Source organism: Melanotaenia boesemani, chromosome 1 (genome assembly GCF_017639745.1).
Source record: "Melanotaenia boesemani isolate fMelBoe1 chromosome 1, fMelBoe1.pri, whole genome shotgun sequence".
Lineage (NCBI taxonomy): Eukaryota > Metazoa > Chordata > Actinopteri > Atheriniformes > Melanotaeniidae > Melanotaenia > Melanotaenia boesemani.
In genome coordinates, this window is record NC_055682.1 from 42,930,279 (window position 1) to 42,945,817 (window position 15,539).

Here is a 15,539-nt window from a genome sequence, read left to right on the forward strand (position 1 = left end):
AACCTGCAGCAACTGTGATGCTGTCATGTCAATATGCATCGATAGCGCTACCTGCTCTGTCTGTGGGGTTGTTGCCATGGTGACTGCCCTTGTCTGGGGGGCTGGGGGTCCTGTGGCTGTGGTGTGGACCCCGGCCTGCCCTGACCTGGGTGGTTCCTGTGGTGGCACCCTCTGTGGTCATGGGTGGGCTGGCTTCCGGTGTAACTGGATCCCCAAGATCCCGTTTCCTCACAGCATGTTTGTACCGAATGTGGTGTGGGTGGGCAGGGCGAGTGTACATGAAGCTCGGTTTGTATGTGTGTCAGTTTGTGAGCGGTTGTGTGTGCACAATTATTAAGTTTGCAGTTTTATTTTTTGTTATAATTTTTGATGTGTAAAGGCTTTTAAATTTTTTCTTAATGGTCTTGGACCTTCTCATTTATCCCTCGCAGACCCTGAGGTCCTCTGGTACCGGTCTATTAGTTGTTCCAAGGGTGAGGACCAAGACATACAGAGAGGCCTCTTTCCGTTGTTACGCCCCTCGACTGTGGATCAGCCTGCCAGAGAACCTCAGGGCTGCAGAGACTGTTGTTTTTAAAAAGAGGGTTAGAGCTTTTTAGCTTAGCTTTTAGTAGAATTTTATTTGATCTTAACTTATTTTTAATTTTATGTCTTATTTTTGTTTAATTTTATTCAACTGAATTTATTAATTTTATTCATTCATTTATTTACTTATTGTTTCTTAACACTAGAAGTCCCAGGAATTTTGATATCTCCCTAAAGTCCCAGAGAAGGGTCGAAAGACCTTTAGTCCAAACTGACGACTCTGCTGGCAAAAATTAGCATCTCTTCATTTGTAAATGCAGCCATTACCTGAGGAATGCACCCATTGCATCCAGCCCCTCCTTGTTACCTTGAAACGTCTGGTAAATTCTGTGGCAGTGGGGGATGGTGGGCTGAGGGGGATAAATAGTAGCTAGCTTCACCTCCAACAAATAGAAGGAAGCAAAATGCAGAGGCGGCTTACAACTCAGCAGGCATTGGACCTGATCCTCAGCGATACAAACCCTTGTGACTCAGATGGAGAAGAGATACAAATTCAGCTGGATTCGGACTCTGACTCTGAGCAGTCTTCAGGTAAGATTTGAAACTATTATTGAACTTTTTGGTATGACAAATTTCTTTCTTTCTGCTTTGTCCTGTACTGTGAGTTGCAACACTGGAATTTCTCCATTTTGGTACAAATAAAGGATTTTTTTAATCTTATTTCCAAAACATCCTATTTTCGTCCTCTGAAATTGTGAAATTGTTTACCTTGCAGATGATGAGACTGCTCCACTGCCAGAAAAGAGGGCTCGGTTGGGAAGTGAGAGGACAGAGATGGCTAAAGATGGCACAGTGTGGCATGAAGAACAGCTGGGGACATGTCTCAATTTCACCCCAATAGAACCATACGGCACAGATGGAGAGCCAACTGCTAAGGCCAGAAGAAGTATCCGGACTCGTCTTCAAAGCTTCTTCTGTTTTATAACACTTGAAATGCTTCGTAGCATTCAAGAATGGACCATTCAGCATGCACGGCAAAAGGAGCAGGCAGATTGGTTCATGAACCTCCCAGAACTAATGGCATTTATTGCAATTATTATCTTGCGGGGGGTGAAGAAAGTTCCATCACTACGTGACAATTGGTCAGCAGAGCTGGGAAACCCACGAATCATTGCTACTATGGCCCGAAACCGCTTCCAAAACATCATGCAACACCTACGCTTTGATAACATGTTCACACGCAGTGAGCGAGTGGAGACAAATAAGTTTGCTGCAATTTCTAATCTGTGGGAATCTTTTGTCAATAACTGCATCAGATCTTATAACCCTGGTCGACACATCACTATTGATCAACAGCTTTTCCCGACAAAGACTCGCTGCAGTTTTCTGCAGTACATTGCAACAAAACCGGACAAATTTGGCATTAAGTTTTGGCTGGCTTGTGACTTGAAATCAAAGTACATTTGCAATATCCTGCCATATCTTGGCAAGGACCCCAGTCGTCCCAGTGGAGAGAGACTCTCTGAGAGTGTAGTGATGAGGCTGATGGAGCCGTTCATGGATAAGGGCAGAACTGTAACAACAGACAATTTTTTTACATCGCTGTCCCTTGCGCAACGACTGCTTAGCCGGAAAACCACCATCCTTGGCACAGTCAACAAGATTCACCGGGAAATTCCTCAGTCAACTAGACAGAAGGACCACACTAAATTCACCACTCGAGTGTTTTCCACCACTGGTGCAACACTCACAGTATATGCGCCGAAACGGAAAAAGACTGTCTATCTTCTCAGCAGCATGCACAATGTGGTTGAGACTGAGAATACCACCAAAAGGAAGCCAAACACTGTCACACAATACAACACCACAAAGTGTGGTGTGGATGTGATGGACCAGATGGTGCGGGAGTACAGCGTGCGTGCAGGAACACGGAGATGGCCAGTCGCCGTGTTCTACAACATGATCGACATGGCGGCACTGAACGCTCATGTTCTTCATAAGGAATGCACCGGAGTGCAGGAGAGAAGAGTGGACTTCCTGGTTGAGCTCGCGAAAGAGTTGGCCAACTCTCATGTGAGTCAGAAGAAGGCACATAAGGAGCAACTGCTTCAGCAGCAACCTCCCACACCTAGCCCTGGGAAAAGGGCAAAATGTCAGGTCAACCATCGATGCAAGAACAATTGCGCAACTGTAAGATGTGTTGACTGCTACAAATACACATGTGGCAAATGCAGGATGGAGATACCATGGAAGTGCCAAGCATGTTTGGACTTAGCACAGACGGACTGCTGAAAGAGCAGAAAAGCCATTCACACAAGGGCATGCCACTGTAGCCTTGTGTAAATATTTGTGAAATTGTTTCATTACTTGCATTATTTTAACTGTTTTGTTGTTTTTTTTATGACAAAAATAAAAAGCATTGGAAAAAATTCACAGTTGTTCTTTTATATCTTTGTCATGTTGACATTTATGCCCTCTTGACTTAGACACTAATGCTTCTGGACATTTTACTCACAGACCCTGCCTGTACCACCACAATCAAAAAATGTTCATTTTAAATATTCAAAATTGTTCATTGCTTGGGCTTTTTGGACATAAGGTACATGAACATTGGGTTAGAAAGTTTGAAAAATTGGTCAAAAATTTTGAAAAATTTGTATTTTTTTCATTTGTATGAAAAGAGGAGAGCTGGACCTTTTAAAGTGATTTTTAAAAAAAATATGAATTCATCATTTTGTCATATCATTCTAAATTGTTTGCTTTTTTATTGAAGGCCCACAATGATTATCTTTTTTTTTTCTTCTAAAAGCACACAAATGTGTCGAGGAGGTATATATCATATATCATATCAAATATATTTTTAATTATTTGAAATATACCAGAATGCAGGAAAACCTTTCTGAATCTGTTTGAGGTCTACTCCAATCTCATACTCAGGGGACCAAGCAGTGTCTCAAGCCAAGCTTTGGGCAAAAGTTGACAGTCAGGTTTCAAGAGTCTACAGTGTCTCCCCTAAGTATGCGCCCTCCTGGGGTGTGCCAGTAATTGACTCGTCTACAAACAAAAGAAGCTGTTCACAGCTTAAGACAGGATTTTAGCTAAAATCCTACTGGTCAATCGACCCATCTCTGGGTTGTAAAGGTAGAAAGGTCAATTGACCCCTCTCTGGGACTTCTAGTGTTAAAGATTATTCTTTGTTTCAACTCCAGTGTTTTCCTCATGGGCATCCTCCACGCCGGGGGTTTTACCTGCTCGGTCTGGGGGTTGTTGCTGCGGTGATCGCCCTTGTCTGGGTGGCTGGGGCCCTACATTGCAGCCTTATGTCTGTGGTGTGGGCACTGGTCTGCCCTGATAGGGGTGGTTGCCATGATGGCAGTCTCTGTAGGACATGGGTGGACTGGCAGCTGGTATGGATGGATCCATAGTCATGTTTGTGCAGAGAGGGGGGGCTGCTTTGTGTGTATATATGTGTGTATAAATTTTTTGTACATAGTATTCTTTTTCCTCATTTTTAACTTTCTAAGCTCTCCTGCACTCTGTCATATCACTTATGACAGGCAGACACTGCTTAACCTTGGATTACAGTACTCAAACTGTATTCTAAGACCCTTTTATGTTGACCCGGCTTGGCCTCAAGACATCTTGCGCCAGAGGGCCGACACAAACAAAGGAGGACATGGGGGGCCCAGGTCATGGAGTAGGCCTCGGGGGAAAAGAGCCGGCGTAAGAGAAAGGTTGAGGCGTAGAGCACACCACACGCCACTGCCTAGCATCTTACTGGCAAATGTCCAGTCACTGGAGAACAAGCTGGACGAGCTCAGAGCCCGGCTAAAGTACCAGAGGGACATATGGGACTGCAACATTATTTGTCTCACCGAGACATGGCTGACTCCTCTCATACCTGATCAGGCCGTACAACCAGCGGAGTTCCTATCCGTTCATCGCATGGACAGAACGAGTGAGTCGGGGAAAAAGAGAGGCAGAGGGGTGTGCTTGATGATCAATAACAAATGGTGTGATAGTAAGAACGTCACCACACTGAAGCAGTCCTGTTCGCCTAACCTGGAGCTCCTGACGCTTAAGTGTCGTCCCCATTACCTGCCCCGTGAGTTTACTTCGGTTATCATCAGCGCCGTCTATATTCCACCCCAGGTGGACACGAATGCTGCACTATCTGAGCTACATGAGGCTATCTCCACCCTTCAGGCTAGTCAGCCGGAGACTTAAATAGTGCCAACATGACAAAGGTGATGCCGGAGTTTACCCAACACATCGACTGCCCCACCAGAGGAGAGAGGACTTTAGACCACTGCTACTCTCCCTTCAAGGAGGGCTACAAAGCCAAGCCCCTTCCCCCCTTTGGGAAGGGTGGTGAGGAAAGTAACGCGGTGGACTGACCAATCAGAGGCCGCTCTACAGGGTGCGTTGGAATTAGCTGACTGGGACATGTTCCGCAGCAGCACGGGCGGAGACATCGAGGAGTTTACGGAAGCTGTTATGGGATTTATTGGAAAGCTCGTGGAAGATACAACGCCTAAGAGGATCATCCGAGCCTTTCCAAATCAGAAGCCGTGGGTGGACAAATCTATCCGCGACGTTCTGCGCTCCCGCACAGCTGCCTATAACTCCGGCCTGGCCACTGGGAACATGGAGGAATACAAGGCTGCTTCATACAACGTCCGTAAGGCGGTGAAGGAGGCCAAACAACGCTACGGACGTAGACTGGAGCATCAGATGGAACAGTCTGACTCCAGGGGACTCTGGCAGGGACTTCGTGCCATCACAGACTATAAAGCAACACACACACATCCGGTGAGTGCCGACGCTTCTCTGGCTAACGAACTGAATATCTTCTTCGCACGCTTCGAGTCGGTAGGCCGACCACCCGTTGCGCTCCCAGCTGGAGAGGAGGAGACATTCACCGTGACGGAACGTGACGTGAGGAAGGTGTTTAAAAGTGTAAACACCAGGAAAGCGGCCGGACCAGACGGCATCAGCGGACGTGTCCTCAAAGCCTGTGCTGATCAGCTGGTGCCTCTGTTTACACAGATATTCAACCTCTCCCTGAAACTGTGTGTGATCCCCACCTGCTTTAAAAAGTCTGTGATAGTCCCGGTCCCTAAGAAACCAAACCCTAGCAGTCCCACTGACTACAGGCCCATAGCCCTCACATCTGTGGTGATGAAATGCTTTGAGAGACTGATAAAGACTTTCATCACCTCCACACTGCCCTCCACCCTGGACCCACTACAGTTTGCTTACAGGCCAAACAGATCCACGGACGACGCCATAGCCCTCCTCCTCCACAAGACCCTCTCCACGTGGACACTGGTAAGGGGAACTATGTGAGAGTGCTGTTTGTTGATTACAGCTCAGCATTTAATACCATAGTCCCCTCCAGACTAGTGTCAAAGCTGTTTGACCTAAGAGTGAATCCTTCACTATGCAGGTGGGTCCACAGCTTCCTGACCGGACGACCACAGGTGGTTAGGATGGGACACCACTCCTCATCTCCCCTCACCCTCAACACAGGATCCCCCCAGGGCTGTGTGCTCAGCCCCCTGCTGTACTCACTGTACACTCATGACTGTGTGGCCACTTCAGACTCAAATGTCATCATAAAGTTTGCTGACGACACAGCCGTTGTAGGACTGATCTCCCACAACAACGAGACTGCCTACAGGAGGGAGGTCTCCCACCTGGAGGTCTGGTGCCAGGAGAACCATCTCCTGTTAAATGTCAGCAAAACAAAAGAGCTGATAGTGGACTTCAGGAAACAGCAGAGGAGCCTCCATCCACTCCTCATCAGTGGCTCTGAGGTGGAACGTGTGGACACTTTCAGGTACCTGGGAGTGACCATATCACAAGACCTGACCTGGACTCAGCACATCACAACAACTGTGAAGAAGGCCAGACAGCGTCTGTTCCTCCTCAGACGACTGAGAGACTCTAAGCTCCCTCTCAGGGTGCTCAAGAACTTTTAAACCTGCACCATTGAGAGCATCCTGTGTGGGAGCATCACCACGTGGATGGGGAACTGCACAAAGCAGGACCTCTTGGCCCTAAAAAGGGTGGTCCGAGTAGCTGAGCGGACCACCAGAACAACTCTCCCCAACCTGCAGGACATTTATGTGGAATGTTGCAGGTTAAGGGCTAAGAGGATCCTCAGTCAGCCCAGCCACCCGCACACTCTCTCTTCTCTCCACTGCCATCAGGCCGGCGCTTCCGCTGCCTGAGGACTAAGACTGAGAGGCTGGAGAAGAGTTTCTTCCCCCTGGCTGTCCGCGTGCTCAACTCTGAGCACTGAACAAAACAAAAGCCACTTCTCACTCCTATTTGCACATGTAAATATGTATGTAAATATACATAAGTATGCTGCTATTCTTTTATCTTACTTAAACTCTAAAGATTTACCTTTTTTTTTTTCTATTTTTATTCTATTTTATTCTATTTTATAAATATTTAGCTTATTCTTTTTATTCTTAAAGGATGCAGGTACAGAAAACACATTTCACTGTACAATTGTACTATGTATAACTGTGCATGTGACAAATAAACCTTTGACTTTGATATATGCATGTTTGTGCGTGCAACTGTATGAAAAACTTTTGTTTTTTTTATGTATTCTTTTGGTGTGTGCAAAGGGTTGTTTTGTTTTTAATATGCATAAATTGATTTTTTCATGTAAAGCACTTTGTGTTGCCCCAGCATGAAAAGTGCTTTATAAATAAAAGGATGGATGCATCACCAGCAGCCTTCATTTGAGGCTGGACCATAGACTATATATAAAAGATGGGCGGAGCCTCTGTGACGTCACCCATAGTTTTCTGAAGAGCTGAATTGAAGCTCATTGGATGGCAAGATGGCAGCGTCACGCGTCTAGATGTGGAGGTGGAGTTGAGAGGGGGACTGTGAAGGTGGGGGTGGATGATTGACGTCCATCAAACTCTGAGCTGCCTGTAGCTGAGAGCTAACCCAGCTAACGTGAGCTAACTAGCTAATGGAGGTAGGTGGGCTAAAGCTAAGACGTGCTGTTAGCCGGCTAAAAACTGCATTTGTGCTACACTCACCCTTCTTGCTGCGGATGTTGGATACTTGTCAATCAAAAGGACACATGATTAAATAACATCCAAAAGGATGAGTTAGAAAAAAATTCACCCCCCTCACAGTTGTCATGAAGGTAAACTTGACCTTTTAATCCTAAAATGGATTTTTGTTCCAGGCTTTAAACATGTTTATTTCTGCTGTGAAGGATGTGGGGATTTGCTCTGTTTTGGAGTCAGCCCCTAGTGGATGAGGGGGGAAGTGCAACTTCTTTGTCCTTCAGCATAGGCTTTACTTTTTACAGAGGATGCAGCTTGGGCCGAACAAAATGAGGATTTGAAGGGTGGATTCGGAGGCTCCTTCGAATTCTCCGAATTGGGACAGTACTTGGTACATCACGATGACGTATGTAGCCCACAAATTCGCACTTCGGAGTGTGCAGAACCTGAACAGGGACACACCTCAAATTAGATCCACCCTCACCAGGCAGTCAGCTCTAAAACAAATGCTTACTATTGCACTCCTGGTCTTGCTGTCGAAGAACTTGTCTCTGTCAGACAGATCGAATCTGGAAAAAGAACAAAAAGTACAGAGTGTCAGTCAGAGATGCAGAGAAAGATGATAGGCTGAAGATGCAGACAAACTGAAATTACAGCTTCACCACACAAAGTTTAAAGGTTAAAATGCAGTTAGCATACTAACACTCACTCTTTACACTCAAAGAAACAATAATATTTATTTTTCCCCAAACTGACCTGAAAAAAAGGATAAATGCAAACATGTCATATGGTCATGTGATTGGTTCTCACATACAAGATGTGGAAGGACAGTGTGTGCAAGCTGCTGTTTCACCACATGATCCTGTGGGTCAGAGATGGAGAAAAAGTGTGTCCTGTTCTCAGAAACTTAACAGACAGAAATAAACCGCCTATACTTCTGTTTTAATCTTTACTCTATCGGATTGCTCTCTGTTTACTGTCGGTTCCATTCATTCCCTTCATTTGCACCTGCTTTCTACTTCCACTCGTCAGCATCCACTCCCACCTGATGCATCACCTGATCTAAGCATCCTCTGCTCAGTGGATTCATCTCTGCTCATTATCCCCACACACTAATGGTGCACCATAACCTGTTAGATCATCTTCTGACATTTCGTCACATTTCCATTGCTTTGTTATTTACTTTTAATCAACCAACTACCAGTGGGTCTACACCATTTTCTTTTAAACCGGGCGATCAGCCGGATGACCCGCTCAGATCCAACGCCTTGTTCGGCAAGAACGGCCCTTTTAACCACATGGTGGAACAAACCAATCAGTCTGTCTAGAGATAAACTTAGAAAATGTTCCAACTTGATAAATAATGATGTTCAGCCTTTAGCTGTTCAGTAGACTTCACATTAACATGATTCCTCAAACTATTTCTGCTGATATTATTCTTTCAGCTGCTCCAGACAGCAAAGTTCTGTTCCAGTCCACCTAATCATCTTGTATGTTCAGAGACCTCAATGGCCACTGCTGCACTTTACAGAAATAAGTATGTACAAAATAGTGTCTTTATTACTAACTTTTTATTATTTTTTATGATCAATTTTGCCCTGAAAGACCCATGCCCTATTTAGTTGTGGTAAAGCCTCTTTTCACCGGCAAACGCTTTCCTTTCAATTCAAACAGGAAACTCCTCCTACACCACTTGTCATCACTTCTCCCCACGTCACCGCCCGGCTGACTGCAAAGGAGCAGAACCCACTTCTGTCCGGGTCACCGCCCAGCTGACTGTAAAGGAGCAGACCCACTTTTCCCGGGTCATTGCCTGGCCGACGGTAAAGGAGCAGACCCCCTTCTCCCGGGTCATTGCCTGGCCGACGGTAAAGGAGCAGACCCCCTTCTCCCGGGTCACTGCCCAGCTGACTGTAAAGGAGCAGACCCACTATCCCGGGTCACTGCCCAGCTAACGGTAAAGGAGCAGACCCCCTTCTCCCGGGTCACTGCCCAGCTGACTGTAAAGGAGCAGACCCACTTCTCCCGGGTCACTGCCCAGCTAACGGTAAAGGAGCAGACCCACTTCTCCCGGGTCATTGCCTGGCCGACGGTAAAGGAGCAGACCCCCTTCTCCCGGGTCACTGCCCAGCTAACGGTAAAGGAGCAGACCCACTTCTCCCGGGTCACCACCTGGCTGACGGTAAAGGAGTGGACCCCCTTCTCCCCTGGGTTATTGGCTGGCTGATGGTAAAGGAGCGACCCACTTCTCCCCTGGGTTATTGGCTGGCTGATGGTAAAGGAGCGACCCACTTCTGCCCTGGGTTATTGGCTGGCTGATGGTAAAGGAGCGACCCCCTTCTCCCCTGGGTTATTGGCTGGCTGATGGTAAAGGAGCGACCCACTTCTGCCCTGGGTTATTGGCTGGCTGATGGTAAAGGAGCAGACCCACTTCTCCCGGGTCACCGCCCAGCTGAAAAAAGGAGCAGACCCAGTGATATTACGTTTGCATTGTACAGACAATTTCCGTGGTCCGTGTCTCTGCGTCTTGGCACAACTTTGACGGTCTACACCAGGAGTGCCCATGTCCAGTCCTGGAGATCTATTATGCTGCAACTTTTAGATGCATCCCTTCTCTTTTTTTTTCCAAAACTTGAGACATTGTCGCTGGCAAACAGAATTTCATTGTATTCTTGTGTAAAGCTTCTAATTCTCCACCAAAAACCGAATCAAGTGGCTGAATTTTCTCATCCGCATGTCATTTAGCTCTGCAGAGGCTGGTAATGAGACATTCATCTGATTCAGGTGTATTGGAGAAGGGATGCATCTAAAAGTTGTAAAGTTGGGAACCCCTGGTCTACATAGTCTTAGCATCTGGGAGTAGAGCATGTTTTTCCCTACCTACCTACCTACCTACCTACCTACCTACCTACCTACCTACCTACCTACCTCCATCATCTTATCTTATGAACAAACTTTTAGCTCTAAACCTATTTAAATGAGTTTATATTCCTTTATTAGTCCCACAGTGGGGAAACTCTTCTCTGCAATTAACCCATGCTAGTTGCCAGGAGCAGTGGACTGCCAGATTCCAGGGTTCAGGGCCTTGCTCAGGGACCCTCAGTGGTTTTTGCCTTAATTGCCAGCCTGGGGACTTGAACCCAGGTTCTCCAGACCCAAGCCCACCTCTGTAACCACTAATAAGATATTTGCATTAGCCAGGAATTATTATAATTATAATAATAATTAGGGCTGGGCAATATATCGAGATTTTCAAAAATATCGAGACTATCAGACGCAATATAGAAGGAAGGAATATCGTTTATATCGAGATAGCTTGTTTTGAGTTAGAAGCATCTTTTCTTTTGCATTTTGCACAGCTGTATTTTTGTTATGGTCATTGAAAAGTACTTTTAATTTATTTTGTTTCAGGAGCATTTAATATAAAGGTACTGTAATTTCAGAAAGCTGTTTTAATGCACATGTGCTGCTGATCCTTAATAAAAGTATATGTAGCACTGAAGGCTGTAAATTAGAGCTGTCTCTTTGGTTACTTGACAAAAAAAATATATATATATCGAGATTTATTGTGATTCAGGTAAAAAATATCGAGATATAAGATTTGGTTCATATCGCCCAGCCCTAATAATAATGATGATGGATTAGATTTCTATAGCGCTTTTCAAGGCACATAAAGTGCTTTACATTGTTTCCATTACTCATCCACTTCTCATTCAAATCTGCTGATGCTAAGCTACATGTGTAGCCACAGCTGCCCTGAGGCAGGCTGACGGAAACGTGGCAGCCAATCCACGTCTATGGCCTCTCCGACCATCACCCAACATTCATACACCAGTGATGCTGACACTGGAGGCAAGGAATAATGATGAAGACGTGCAGGTTAGCGGGGTGATAGAATAAAGGAAAGGACAGGTTTTTAGAGGACATGAATGGGACCACAAATGAGAACAGAGAGAACTGGAATCATCGTAACACACCATGTTCCTGGGAGAAAGAAAATTTTGGAGAAGGAGCAGAAACCTTTCAGGTTATTCTACCTCATAGTGATTCAGGCAGCCATGAGAGGACAATCAAGTTGTATGCGTAATGAGATGTGCCCGTGTTGGTGGATCAACCACCAGACTCCCTCATATTCTGGACCATCTGTCGGGGTTGTATGGTGCATGATGGGAAACCTGCTGGAAGAGCCCTGCAGCAGCCCCGGCATTGGAGATGGGCAGCATACCGAGTCAGATGTGGCTTTTCATGGTGTGTAAAGTACAAAAGAAAATAACCCGGAGACAGATGCAACATGCATAGAGACAGACGACTGCTCATAAATCAAGACACCAAAGTTCCAGAAGCCAGATGTTGACATGTGCACGTTTTCGAATCTCCAGGTGTTTGAATCTACATAGGACATATAACCAACATTGACTTAAATAACAATGAATGTGATAAGAGCTAACCAGCACCGCTTCACAGGGTGACAGTAATCTGTAAGCCGACATGTGAAATCGGATAACACACAAATGAAGCTGGATTGTGTGTCTGTGCTGTGAAAGCCACAATAAACGGTCATCTATAGCTAAACTTGATCTGAGGGAAGTGGCCTGGAGTGTTTTCAGAGCTGATGAAGTGATGGGGAAGGTGTGGAGGGAGATCTCCAGCTAGCTGTTAGTCAGAGCTGTAAATATAGCTGCTCACTGCCCACTCTCTCCTCCATACATCCCAGCAGACTTACGGGGAAGACATTCTTCTGCTCTGAAGGCTGATGTGAACATGATTTACCTTGTTGGGAAGAAACATGAAGCATCTATGAAGACATGACTTCTGGTTAAAACTAGAAAGGATTATTCTAAATCCCCCTTTTCCCTTATTCAATCTGTTATTAAAAATCCTCCATCACTGTGTAGAGAAAATGTAAATGTGCTCTGAGTCAGACTGCTGTGTTGTTGGCTTGAGGGAGGGAAAGCTGAGGGAGAGGGGCTCCGATGAGAGCAGCCAGACACCATTACTGTTTCTCTGCTGCCATGCGTTGGTTAAACACATGTCTAGAGTAGTGAGGATTTCTTTTACATGCTACTTAAATTTATGTGCCTGCATACTTGTTTGGTTGAAGCTGCCTTTTCCCTCTTTAGAATATTGATCTTTTAGCCAGATTAAATATTAAATATCTTACTGCATGGTGAAATTAGGAAGATTAAACTTATGAGGTCGTGTGTGACACCCAGGAATCCATCTGCATTGATTTCAACACAGACAGAACTGCATGCAGTCGTCCAACATCACACATCCCTCAGAGATGATGCTAAATGAAGGTCAAATGCTGATTGCTTGGAAGGTTAGCTTAAGCCTGGCAATGACAGATTTTGTCAGCATAGGACAAAATACCAAGAACAATCAGGGTCCACACCTAAACACTGAAAAAACTAAAGACATGGTTACTGATGTCAGGAAGTCCTCCCACTCTCCATCACAGACTAAAATGAAAGACAAAGACAGAGCAGCAAACACCTTGGTACGGTTTTAGATAAGCTGTGATGCTAATGTGGAGGCAGGAACTAAAAAGAGCCATCAGCACCAGTACTTTCTTAGGAAGTTACAGGTTTCTAATGAGGACAGAAAAATTACTATTCTTTAATCAGTTTGAACATTTTTCTTTATTTCCTAGTTTAAGAATAGTTGGAACCAAAGACTAAAACTTGTTACGTACTGCACGAGAAGTTCACATTTTCATTCTTGTTGCCAAAATAATAAGAAAAAAAGTTTGCATTGGTCCGGTCATTTCATACTTCGCGAGTAGCTTGGTCTGCGATGTGGCAGGGTTACTGCCGGGGATGTCTGTGTTTTGAAGCGCAATAAACAACTGACCCGGTTATTTAATATTTACAGAGAAGCTTGGTCCATGGCAGGGCGGGGATGTACACGTGGCGGTGTCCGCGTTTTTAAATCCCACGTGTTGTGTACATTTGCGTACTTTCTCAAGACCTCAATCAGCTGTTCATTAAAACCATCCATTCAACCGCTTACAGGTCAAATGTGGAAGCCACAACTTTCCACTTCATTCTTTTCTGCGTTAACGTCCACCTCAAACGTCTGTGCAATCACACATTACTTACTACCCCATGAGAAGAAAGTTCTGTTGATGCATCGCAAACAAGCTGCACGATGTTCCCAGTCACGTCCATGAGCAAAATCACACCTCGAGAAGAAGAAAAACGTTCTGGCTTCTCGCGGAGTACGGAACAGCCTTAAGTCTTGGAGTAACAGACTTTAAAAACTCCCTGTGTTGTTCCCTGTGCGATAGTATTTTCACATAGCTACACATGGTCTTATTTATTTGTGGGATTTTATGAATGATCATATTTTGTGTTGCGCTTTAATTCTTTTTTACTGTTTTATTCACTGCCATGCTGCCTCACCTTCCCATAGTGCATCATGGTGCCATGTCTTCATGAAGTTAGAGATGGACAAATCTGGCCATCTCTGAGAAGTAAGGGAAAATGTAATCCATCAGGCTAGACCACCTTCCCTGGTCCAGAGTTGATGGTGAGGTGAGCGCTGCAACCCTAACCAGTCTGGAGCATACAGCAGTCCATGCCACACCCCAAATCAGTGGAGTAATCAGATTACTGTAAGAATATGATGTGTTTACATGCACTTCTGACAAAACCCTTGTCTACATTTCCCAGTCCATTATCAGATTTCTTCTGGAGTACGTACGATATAACTTCCTGTTTTCTTTTTTTTTTTTTTTTTAACTTGTCCTGTCCAGCATCATAGCAGCAAAATGATAATCTGGTTGCTGTATCGTGCTGAACAAATTTGCTCTGCCAAGGGGAGGCCTATGGGTAAAGCTCCTCTTGATAATCTGATTCATTTATTAATTTATTTACTTTGAATCACGGAATCTATGTAATCTTGCTGGACCTGACCGGAGGGGACAGAAAAAGATGAAAAATAGCAAAAAGAGCAAAAGGGAAAGAAGAAAGGAGACAAAAAGATCACAGACAGAAGGAAACAACCCTTCAATCCACACCATCACCAGACAACAAACTGTTACACCTGTACATGAACACACCAGAAAATTTCCTATAACTTTTACAAAAGCAGAAACACACACACAGAAAAAACAGAGCTGCCAGTCATTAAGAGTTTTTAAATAATAACCAAATCAAAAAGACATAACAGCGACCAGATACTAACTCACAGGAAAAATACAAAAAAAAAAAAAATTTAATAATTATCGCTTAGTATTAAAACCCAATAGACAACTCAGTGACTGTGTCAGCATGCAGAGCATGAGAAACAAGCATGAGGAACAAGGAGTGATCAGTGATGAAGAGTGGTGAGTGAGATCATGCAAATGCGACCTCGCCTCCATGGAGGCCAGAGGCAGGCCCGGGCCCTCAGCAGCAGACCCGGAGCACCAACCCATGCCACCCCACCACGAAGACGACTCCAGCCCCACCCGAAGGGCGGCTGGAGGCCAGCACACACCCCGATGTTCCAGCCACACACCCCGGGAACCAGGGTGCTATCGGCCCCCTCCCCCCACTCCCCACCTACTTCAATCTGCACCCCATATAACCCCACACTCACACCCTCCCCCGCGCCGCACCCACAATCACTCACCACCACACATTCACGCCACACACAACCCACCCACCATGCCCCGTGGGGGACACCCCAGGCGGACCAGCGGTTTTAGTATTAGCTGCTAACGTGGAAGCCAGCGGTTTTAGCGTTAGCTGCTAACGTGGAAGCCAGCGGTTTTAGCGTTAGCTGCTAACGTGGAAGCTAGCGGTTTTAGCGTTAGCTGCTAACGTGGAAGCTAGCGGTTTTAGCGTTAGCTGCTAACGTGGAAGCTAGCGGTTTTAGCGTTAGTTGTTTATTTGGGAACCCGAGGTCTTGAGGCCCATTTATGCTTGGTAAAGAAGACGGATATGCAGATGGACGAACAGTTGGTGTCGGTTATGCACGTAACTT

General features: G+C 45.4%; 1 protein-coding gene and 1 long non-coding RNA gene across 5 annotated transcripts in view; both read right to left on the reverse strand.

Moving 5' to 3' along the window:
• ano1a (anoctamin 1, calcium activated chloride channel a) overlaps positions 1 to 15,539 on the reverse strand; it is a 146,897-nt gene that overhangs the window by 97,163 nt on the left and 34,195 nt on the right. For all 4 annotated transcript variants that reach the window (XM_041988250.1, XM_041988178.1, XM_041988415.1 and 1 more), the window contains exon 6: positions 8,083 to 8,137. In XM_041988250.1, the coding sequence (XP_041844184.1) occupies positions 8,083 to 8,137 (55 nt within the window). The remainder of the gene's footprint in view (positions 1 to 8,082; positions 8,138 to 15,539) is intronic.
• LOC121643957 lies at positions 536 to 5,838 on the reverse strand. Its single transcript, XR_006011208.1, has 3 exons — positions 5,736 to 5,838; positions 2,808 to 2,813; positions 536 to 548 (listed from the first exon to the last, which is right to left on the reverse strand). It is a non-coding gene; the product is annotated as an uncharacterized LOC121643957 (long non-coding RNA).